The following is a 10,618-nucleotide window of genomic DNA, read 5'->3' on the forward strand; positions in this document are numbered from 1 at the left end:
CCACTTGCGTGAATGGTTTTGAGTACAGTAAGCAGATGACTTGAGTTTAACTTGTGGGTGTAGGGGATAAGTGAAGAATGTCCCTCACGGGACCTCGTACGCTCCTCCACTCCCATGTCGAAATCCGCTCCTCGCTTTTCCTTTTTACTTTTTTGGGGGCGCAGCAGTTTAACTTCCAGTAAATCGAGCAGCACTGTCTCCTCCTTCCGCATAGTTGTCACTTTCTGACATTTCAGGATCATCCACTTCTTCCACCGCAGTTGTTTTACTCGGCGGCATTTCACCGTTGATGATCGTCAACTTTTATTTACTTTTTTATTGCTGAACGTTCGGACATCGCTCACATCGTAAGTGACTTATTTCTGAATTTCGAAACGCTTCCCTTTTATAGTGGACTATAAAAGAAACTGCTTTTAATACAGTGTCTGATATTGTGAACATGAATATGAATCCCAACATTCACTCGTCCTCTGTCTAACTGTTGGGATTCAAACTTCACTGCTCTCTGAGGAAGATGGCACCGAACCTTGGATCGCACAGAACAGCTGCGTGATTTGCTGGATCACGGTCACAGCGGGTCACTGGGGTTTATCTCTGTTTGGGTTCGCAAACGTTGACCAACGTCATATGTTTGGCATCGGGGGCATGTTGCATTGTGGGTAATGTAGGTTTCGGTGTTTCTGGTGCTCTGACCTGTGCTTCAGACCGAAGTCCAGCGTGTGTCAGGCTTTGCTTTAGCACATGGTGAGTTCACACGTCCACAGGCCTCCAGCAGATACAGGATGAAAGAATGGCGTCATTACCCTCAAAGAACCAGGAGTGACTCAGCGTTCTCATGAGAACTCAGAGGAACCTCTGGATTTTATTACTTATTACAGGAAACGTCCTGTCGCTGCTGCACTTGGGCCCAAACTAATAAAGCACACTTATCTGACTGATGAAGCAGATGCATGCAATCATAATCATGCTGTACAAGCAGAACAACAAGAACTCAACTTCTGATTGTGTTTCTGTAGATCAGATCCAGAATAATTTATTTCTGGTCTTTGCACGTTCTCACCACTGACACCACCCAACACCACCTCTCATCAGATCACCCACAAGACCAACTGTACTCTGATCCAGTGAGGTCACAGAGCACATCAGCTGTCTCTGAGCACATGTTAAGAGCCTGAGGTCCGTATTTCTGCTCTCTGTTGAAGCGACTGCTGCGTTACCAGAAACGCATCAAACTGAGTCTCATCATAGAGTAAATGGGACGATTCGGTTCTGTTTATTTGTTTAGGCAGTCCTTGTGAATGTGGCAGATGGTATGACTTCCATATAAATTTCATCCAAGCCTGTGATGAACCTGATTATGACTATTGTTGTATAACATAGTTAAGCCTGAAGGAGCCAGCAGCTCTCTGTCGCTGTTCTGGTCCAGACTTATGTGGCAGGAGTTTTACTTGTGATTTAAAGTGGTTGTTCATTGTTCATTCATTTTCAACTTTGTATTTATAATCCAACTGACTTTATAATGTGTTGTGTGTGTGTGAATGTTAAATTATAAACAATATATAACAATTTAAATTATATAGAGCAACTCCAAATTGCCAAAATAATGTCTATGACTTACTGAACAACAGCGTCAGCTCCAGATGTTGGCTTGTTGGTCTTTGAAGACCTTGGGGCCACACACTTTGCTGACGTCCTCATACACTTTGAATCCCTTACTGTTTATAACATATCGTGAACATCCTTAAACAGTTACAGAGGAATATAAAATGTAACATAATAACACATTGAATTGATGTATTCTAAAGCCCAGGATGCTTTTTCTCCCTCAGGTCTGCGTTGTTGTTCTGGTCCACTGACAATTTATCCACATAGCATGACTTCCCCTCCTCCTCTTGTACCGTAAGTTCATTTCCTTCCTGTATTTGCTTTTCACTTTATTAGGGACACCTGTACAAAATTCAAGCCAATACAGCAACTTGGCAACTGCCACGGATTCCCCTTTTACCAATGTGTTTTAATCACACAATGTTACTATATGTATTCTACATATCTATCTCTATATGTCTCCCCACGCAGCGTGTTCCTGGGCCTTGGTTTCACAGTCCTGCTCTGCGCCATCTTCTGCAAGGTCTACAGTTGCAGACGAAAGCGGAAGAGAGAGAGGGAGCAGGAGAGAGTGAGGGAGCGGGAGCGGGAGATGGAGCTGGCGAGGGAGAGAGAGCGGGAGAGGGAGTCCTGGAGGAGCGGCGAGCAGGACTGGCAGCCACCTTCCATTTATTTCATCCACTTCTCTAGAACCATGTCCCTGCCAGATGAGGAGGAGCACTACAGGCAGGAGCCCTCGGCGCCCCCACAGTACAGCAACGCGGTCCGCTGCGAGCCCCCGCCTGCGTACAGCGAGGTGACTCAAGCAAAAGATACGACTCCACACATACAGACTGCAGCTTATTGCGTGCTCTTACCTTTGGATGTGTGTGTCTGTGTGTGTGTTTCAGCTGGCGTGTATCCCCGATGACCAGCCCCCTCCTTACACTGTCTACAACCTCCCTGTGTATCCAGTGTCACCTCCTTCCTACACAGATAAAAGACACAAAGTCAAGAAACATGTTACTTTCAACGTGTGATTCTTGACTTTTAGTTTTATTGCTGACTGACGTTTTATGTCCTGGAACCTTTTCTTTCTGTTCACTTTGGACCAATTCACTATTCAATGAAAAACGTTGTTTTGCAATTGTATCAAAATTTTGTATAAAAGTATATTGGTTTGAATATAGAAAAATGTCTTTGTGTATATATTATGTGCTTCTTTTTATATCATGTAGAAATAATTATTGATATATTTTGGAAGCAAATTGTAAATAACTTTCTAAGACCAGCGTGTCTGTGTTTCATTCTTTCTTGTCTTTGGGCCACCAGAGTCCACTGTTGCACCAAAAATGAGATGCGCAGATGAAGATGGACTAAAGCACCAGGCTCACACAGTCTCTCTTTCTTCCTGTGGTCACATTACCCCCTGCTGCTCTGTGATAGGAGCATGTGGTGGTGAAGCCCCTACGTTTCCCACTTGGCCGATGCTCGCGGTGCCTGTGCTGCTCAGTTTAACTGAGTTTTTATTACCACTCTGAGAAGGCGGTTTTATTATTTTACTGATAACTGCTGACTGTGATTTCAGGTGTGATTGGTGAATTAGTTGTTCTAGTCAGGAGTATGTACAAGGAAAATGTACATCAAAACACACAGTTATAAAATATAATTAAGGTTTTAGTAATTGCATTTAATAAGAACTCTTTTGCTTTAACCACGTTAGTGAGGTAATGTAATAAAATACTGATTAACAGCTGCTAAAACTCCCTTTGTGCCTCAACCAGTTTGCCCAGTACACAAGGTCATGCTTTTGGTATTTTTGGTTACAGTGATTTATAAGCAAATAACAAAACATTTAAATCTGTTAAAGAAAGAAAACAGGATATTTTGAAACTTTAAAAAAATCTTCTTATAATAAAAGATACAGCTAAAAATAACTTTTTTAACTCTCTGCCCAAAGATGCACGTGCCACGTGATAGACAGGCAGCAATGTCTACATTGCAACGCGCGCGCGTGTCTGTGTGTGTCTGTGCGCGCGCGTCTCTCCACGCCCCCCTACTTTCATCCCACTTCTCCCATAGGTTCGGTGTAAACGTGCCGGAGACACTGGGCCTTTATAAGGATCCGCCGTGTGCGCGTCGTGCGAACCTGTACGATGCCCAGCAAGAGGAAGAAGAACAAGCGCCGCATGCGGAGGGCGGTAAGTGGCGCCGCGCGCGCTCCTCTCGCCCTAACCCATTTAGAGCGTGCTCGGTTCCAACACGTAGCTTCGGTCTCGTCGGTACCGTTCACCAAAGGACCTTTTTGACAGTTTGCGGCGGTCGATTCTGAATCTGCAGACGCGTAAATAACTGATGCAGCTCCGCGTTTTACTGTCTATTGATGCACAATGCTTAAATGTAAAACTCTAAATATGATGCAACATGTTTATGGCAAATTTAATATAATCGACGCCTACATTTGACCCATTCTTTAAGTCAGTCACGGGACTGTAAGTTGGTGTTTGCGTTTCTTGCGCCGTCATCTCTGACTGACTGCACTGGAGCGACTCACCTCGACCGTCTGTTAAACACAGAACCTAAATGAACGCACTCTCGTGCGCAGTGTGCACGATTTGAGCTCTCCTCCGCAAAGCGAGCGTGTCTGAACCGCTACTGAACCACACCAGCGACGCGGCGCGCACTGTGTCCCCTCACGTTGGCCCCACTGCTTCCATCATCATCATCATCATCATCATCATCATCACCATCATCATCATCATCACTATCACGTCTGAACACTCAGAAGCGGTGGGTGTGGCAGAGGAGGACGGGTTCATAATGAATGAGAACCACAGGCTCCGGCTCCTCAAAGCTCAGCTCCTCCATCGCCGCCGCCGCCGTCACCTCGGCTCAGATCACAACACGCCGTGGCTCCACCAGGGGTTCTGTGGAGTTCTTCCTCCCCCACCCGTCCCCCCCGGCCTCTGGCTGGACGCTCACTCGTTGACTCACAACACCACACGACTGTATTTGGTAGGGTTTAGGCCGGAGGAATGCCCTGCATCCGTCTGCGCAGGCTCTCGGCGTCTGCGAGTGGGATAAAAATGGCACCTGGAGTCACTCAGCTCTGTTATCGCCGGTTCCCTCAGCGATAGAGGAGCACAGGAAGGGACGGAGCCACTGGAAGACGTCAAGTCAAGTGTTTCCCCTTTGGGCACGTGCCTCGTTAGAACCCTCACTCTGATCAGAAATAGCTTCCTGAGCCTTTTATGGTTTGAAATGTATGAATGGATGTGTGGGAATGAGAACTATTCCGGGGGACGAGGGAGGGGTTGTTTTGATGGTGGCGGCTGGACGGGCGCAGACATACTGTATGCTCTCACGCACACATGCTCCGTCGAACAGGCTCTCAGCCCAACAAAAGCGTGTTCGGGGAGTGATTGTAGCCTGATTATAAGCTGATTATGATGTGCTTAGCGCCGCTGTCTGTCCCGCGGCGCATCCACCGGTGCTGCTGACTCGCACAGTTTCCACTCCCGCTTCACCAAACCCGTCAGGACCGCTCTGATCCCAGTAATTAGCTCCCATTATCTAACTGGCTGTGCTGGGCCCACTCCCAGTTACCCGGCCCCGCCCTGCGCTGGGCTCCATTAAAGCCCGAGGGGGGTTTTGTCCCGAACTAGCAAACATGTTGGACCTGAGCGGGACCTGATCACGTGCCTGGCATTCCTGCAGACAGACATCTGCCGGCGTCAGCTGCAGACCAGCAGCACCAGTGTCTGGACCCCGCAGCTCCTCGAGATCCTGCAGACTCCGTAGACCGCTTATTAGGAACCTCGCCCACAAAACGAGCCACGCGGGTCACCCTTGGAACCGTCTGCAGCCGAATGAAGGAGACGAGGTTTAACCCCCCCCCCCCCATGTTTCCCCTCCTTGTCCCCTGCAGCAGGCGCAGAGGAGAGCCCTGGAGGAGCAGCACGCCAACAGCCCGCCGGTCAAAGCCAGCGCCCGGGTCGCAGCACGCACGCCTCCTGCAGCGGCTCCGAAGAAGGCCCCCAAAACGCCAGCCCCAGGGGGGGCCGGGGGGGCCACGGGGGCCGCGGGGGCCACAGGGGCCGCAGGGGCCACAGGGGACCCAGCCCGGGCCCCGCTTCTGGAGACCCCCAGGGAAGAAGCACAGCCGCCTGTGAAAGGACCCCCCGCTGAGCCAGAGGCAGAGGTGGAGGCTGCAGGAACAGCATCAGCTGAAGCTGCTGTAGACGTGGAGCGTCTCACTCCAGGAACCGAGGTGAGAACGTTTGTACACAGGTCTGAACAGGGCATTTATTAAAGCGGAACCCTCAAATCGCGCCACGATGAGCTTTTTTCCTTGTGACTTCTGCATCAGCTTGTCGTGAACACGAGGGTGAACGTCTCCCTCCAGGTGAACGCAGCTCGTTCCAGTGAATGAGCTGCTCGTTGGAGGCCGATGTGGTTCTGTATCCGTTCAGACGCTTTGATCTCGTGCCATCTCACATCCTCTATTAGATTTGCTTCATTTTCCTCTGTGCGTTATCACCTGCATAAAAAGTGCGTCCGTCATTAAGCAACTTTCTTTGCAGACGCTTCTAAAAGGGTTCATGTGTTCATCCTGTATGTTTCTAAGTCATGTTCATGCTGAGCTTGTTTTTGCAGCCGTAAGGGATGAGAGAACAAAATGTTCTGCGTGCCAGTAGGCTGCAGGCTACGTGGACACACACACACACACACACACACACACACACACACACACACACACACACACAAACACGCACGCACACACAAACACGCACACACAAACACGCACGCACACACAAACACGCACGCACACACAAACACGCACGCACACACACGCACACACACAAACACGCACGCACACACACACGCACGCACACACACACACACACAAACACGCACGCACACACACACACACACACACGCTCCAGTGCGGGGCATTCATGTATTAATAAGGGCCGTGGCACCACTGGGCTCAGCGACCCACACCTGCTCGGCCGCTTCTCCTTCCTGCTGGACCTGATTGGACGATTCACTTCCTCGGTGGTGCCTCCACCTCCAACCGCTTCACACCCTGTTCTCCATTGCAGCCTGTGGACCCTGTCTGGCAAACCTGTCCGATCACGTGCACGCGTCAAAGCACGTGTCTGTCATTTGTTCCGTTCTTAGTGGTGGTTGATGGGAGCAGACAGGACAATGGGGCGCGCAATCCTCAGACTATTTTTGAACAGGATCATCTGTTTGTTGGTGTGTAGTTAGTTTGATATGCTTGGGTGGGTGCTTGCATGTGTGTGCATGTGCGTGTGTGTGTGTTTGTGTGTGTGTGTGTGAGTGTGTTCTGTGTGTGTGTGCATGTGTGTGTGTGCGTGTGTGTGTGTGCGTGTGTGTGTGTGTGTGTGTGTGTGTGTGTGTGTGTGTGTGTGTGTGTCTTATAGGATGTACAGTGTTTCCTGCTCTTCTGATGCTGGTTTCTGACCAGGAACCGCCTGCACTCACTAGACTTGTCCTACTTTGCAGAAGACAATCTAAATAATTCACTGTCAGATTGTGAAGATACGATACAATATTCATGCGTCTCCCTGCGAACGCCGCCACGGCTAAACACACTTGACTACACACACGGCGTCGCCAGTGGACATTTAGGCCACGGCCAGATGTTTGATGGCTGCGAAAAGCGACTTCTTTTACAACACAGCACACGACGACTTAGAGCCAACGTCATAAAACATCTTTTGTGAAGCAATGGAGAAGATCCGTTTTTTTGAAGCCGAGGCTTTGGTTTGTTGGTTGTTGAGGAGAGGGAGGCGGCGCCCGGCTGTTCCTCCAGTGTTCCCGGCTCCAGCTCCGCTCGTGTAGACGTCCAGTCCTACTTTATTATCTGGAAACACATTTTGGCAAACGTTTCCTTTTTAGGACACGGTGAAGCTGCTGAGGCGCTCACTGCTGCTCCAGTGAAACAGCTCCAGGCCCACGGCGCTGTGGAGCTCAGTACGACGACGCTCCGCTCAAGGCACATTCTTAGGACCTGTCCCTCCGCACACTCAACGTGTAACGATAATTCAGGAGCACAGCAGCATCGGCTTTCACATATAACTGACAACATGAGGGTTTATTAAATAAAACATTTATGTTCATAATTGTTCTGCTGATTTGTGAACCATCGCCTTCACAGGTGTCGCCCCCTGCTGAGCCCCTGATGGCGCCTGCTGCTGAACCTGATGTAAATCAACACACACACACACACACACACACACACACACACACACACACACACACACACACACACACACACACACACACACCCCTCCTCTTCCCTCAACCCTTGTCCTACAGGCCCCGAGCAGATTCCACTGGTGAGAACTAATAACAGCAGCACATAACTCAAGACGAAGAGTAGAACGTACTGTCACAATAAAAGCTTGATTTGCTGATCTTTCAGTGCCTGTGTTTTCCACTCACACACTGATGTTGTTGTGAATACGATGCATAATCTGTTTCTGTGTCGTGCAGACGGTCGATGGTTCAGTCACAACCACTCAGGCCGAGCAGGTGAGGTGATCTTCCCTGTGACCTCTGCACAGTCTCCACACTGTGGGTTTGGTGCATGTTATGTGAGACATGTGTGCCTTTTTGTGTCTTTACAGCCTCTATGTAGTCGTAGTCATGTCAGCGTAGCAGAGACGCAGCAGGAGAAGGAGGAAGGAGGCGTCCCGGAGGTGCAGGAGAAGGTGGAGGCACCGGTCAAAGTCGAGGCCGTGTCGGAGCCTGTGACGGGAGCAGAGGTGGCGGAAGTGCTTCCCACCGACCCGGTGGAGGCAGAACCAGTGGAGGCGCACAAACCCGGGCCTGAGCGGGCGCCTGAAGCAGAGGGGTCTGCGGGAGAAGCGCTGGTTCAACACCACGCACCTGGAGTCCCTGCTGAGCCTGACACACTCACACAGGTGCACTTTGCTTTTCACGTAATGGAAAAGATCTGTTGAGGTTAATGTTATTTCTGTTTATACTGTATAATTATTACGTGTGGAAAGGATCATTTTTATAAAGAACTCTCACCTATTTAACTTTTTCAGGTTTCTCCTGTCCAGTCTCTTCACATCCCAGTGGTGAGTTATGTTTTCTAATAACAGCTTTATTTAGTAACGTTTTGCGAGTAGGAACAGATAGAAATATTTTTCATAATATATAATATGAGTAATGTTCAACCAGGTGCAGGAAAACATCTCTGAGACGCTGGTGGAAAAGGCTGAATGTGTGTCAGCAGTGAAGGTAGAGTCATCAGATCCACCAGGACGCCTCACGTCAGAGCAGCCGTTCCTAACAGCTCAATGTGCTGCTGCCTTTAGGACCATGTGGCCACAGGTGACGTCCAGACGGACCCTGAGGACGTGGCCCCTACCGGACCCCAACCTGCTGCCGGACCCCAACCTGCTGCCGGACCCCAGCCTGCTGCCGGACCCCAACCCCAACCTGCTGCCGGACCCCAGCCTGCTACCGGACCCCAACCTGCTGCCGGACCCCAACCTGCTGCCGGACCCCAGCCTGCTGCCGGACCCCAACCTGCTGCCGGACCCCAACCCCAACCTGCTACCGGACCCCAGCCTGCTGCCGGACCCCAACCTGCTGCCGGACCCCAACCCCAACCTGCTACCGGACCCCAGCCTGCTACCGGACCCCAACCTGCTACCGGACCCCAACCTGCTGCCGGACCCCAACCCCAGCCTGCTACCGGACCCCAACCCCAGCCTGCTACCGGACCCCAACCCCAGCCTGCTACCGGACCCCAACCTGCTGCCGGACCACAACCTGCTACCGGACCACAACCTGCTGCCGAACTTCTGCCTGCTGTTGAACCTCAGCCTGCAGACGTCGAGCCCTCGGTAAGTTCCCATAGACATTTATGGCCCTGTGTGTTGTGCTACATAGGTGCCTCTCCTTCCTGTTCTTCTTGGTGCTCCCTCCGCCTCCTCACTGCTCCGTCTCCTCACTGCTCCGTCTCCTCACTGCTCCTCATTTCTCTTCCAGAACGTGCTGCCCGAGGAGCCCGAGTCAGGATCGTGCGATGCAGCTCAGACGCAGCTCACTGTGGAGTCGGCTCAGCTCGTCTCAGCGGTAACAGACTCCACATGTCCAGTGTGTGAACAGGTGGAACACACGCTGGCACGCTCTGACCCTGGCAGAGGTCGAGTCCAGACTGAAAGTGTGTGTTTCTGTGTCAGGTTAGCTCAGGTGCACCCAGTAAATGTGTCTTTGCTGTTTAGGAGACGGTGGCTGAAGCTACTGTGAACGGACACGTCGTTGCAGAGGTCTCCACTGAAGGCTAGAGCTGCACCAACCCACATTCTGTACGTCTCACGCGCTCTGGGTCTCATGTTGTAGTTTTACTCCTTGACTGAGTCTTCTTCTCTTTCTCCTTCAGTCATTTTGGGGGACTCACAAACTTCACCTTGAGTCAAGCAGCGGACGTAAGACAGAACTGTCAGGAAATTGAAGGGACATCCACACTTTGAAGTGCCTTTCCTGTCCAGATGTGAACCAGCTGCAGCAAGGCAGCAGAACAGACTCTTGTCATTGGTGCCGACACGGAAACAAAGATAGTCTTTTTTCTTCAATATGTATTTCTTACAGTGAACTTATATTAGCAGCAGAACTTATTGAGAAGTGGAAATTTCTAGGAGAAGCTAAAAAGCTGTGCCTGGTCTTTGTGCACGTTCCTGGTCTCCATAACACTTTGCTTCATGCTGTGACGCTGTAGCATCTGTTAATGTGGCTTTTTTACAGCCTTCTTTTTAATTCACATCTCAAAATCCCTCAGTCAGAGCAGAGCTGCACCCCAGCCCGTCTGTCGTCCAGGTCCCAGCATCCACCAAGGGCTTCATCACACGACTCTGATGCCGACACACACTTTTTTATTGTAGTTCACATGATGTGCAGCAGCCGTTTGTTCAGTCTGTGGTCTCATGAAATAAAGCTGTAACTCATCGTGATGCTGTGTTTCACTTAATATAGTTTAAAATCCCCG

The 10,618-nt window shown here is 50.3% G+C and overlaps 1 protein-coding gene across 3 annotated transcripts; it reads left to right on the forward strand.

Annotated features, from left to right (window-relative positions):
- The first annotated feature begins 2 nt into the window (after positions 1–2).
- On the forward strand, positions 3–10,583 carry LOC114862952 (skin secretory protein xP2-like). 3 transcript variants are annotated; one of them, XR_008695727.1, is made up of 15 exons: positions 3–347; positions 1,017–1,176; positions 1,830–1,899; positions 2,077–2,401; positions 2,496–3,785; positions 5,513–5,854; positions 7,772–7,819; positions 8,110–8,148; positions 8,244–8,540; positions 8,670–8,702; positions 8,806–8,865; positions 8,943–9,476; positions 9,622–9,778; positions 9,858–9,941; positions 10,016–10,583. XR_008695727.1 is itself a non-coding variant. In XM_041072454.2 (14 exons), exons 4-13 carry the CDS (start codon positions 3,741–3,743, stop codon positions 9,918–9,920), a joined length of 1,548 nt encoding a protein of 515 aa, XP_040928388.1. In that variant the 5' UTR covers positions 3–347; positions 1,830–1,899; positions 2,077–2,401; positions 2,496–3,740; the 3' UTR covers positions 9,921–9,941; positions 10,016–10,583. The 3 variants fall into 3 exon arrangements, 1 of the variants encoding a protein (XP_040928388.1); XR_008695726.1 differs by lacking the exon at positions 1,017–1,176; XM_041072454.2 differs by lacking the exon at positions 1,017–1,176 and having other exon boundaries at positions 9,622–9,708.
- Positions 10,584–10,618: the final 35 nt, after the last annotated feature.

The sequence above is a fragment of the Betta splendens genome, chromosome 9 (assembly GCF_900634795.4).
Source record: "Betta splendens chromosome 9, fBetSpl5.4, whole genome shotgun sequence".
Taxonomy (NCBI): Eukaryota; Metazoa; Chordata; class Actinopteri; order Anabantiformes; family Osphronemidae; genus Betta; species Betta splendens.

Coding starts and splice junctions, on each gene's coding strand:
- LOC114862952 (XM_041072454.2), top strand. CDS start 3,741: ATGCCCAGCAAGAGGAAGAAGAACAAGCGCCGCATGCGGAGGGCG. Junction 3,786..5,512: donor AGCGCCGCATGCGGAGGGCG/GTAAGTGGCGCC, acceptor TGTCCCCTGCAG/CAGGCGCAGAGGAGAGCCCT. Junction 8,703..8,805: donor AGTCTCTTCACATCCCAGTG/GTGAGTTATGTT, acceptor ATGTTCAACCAG/GTGCAGGAAAACATCTCTGA.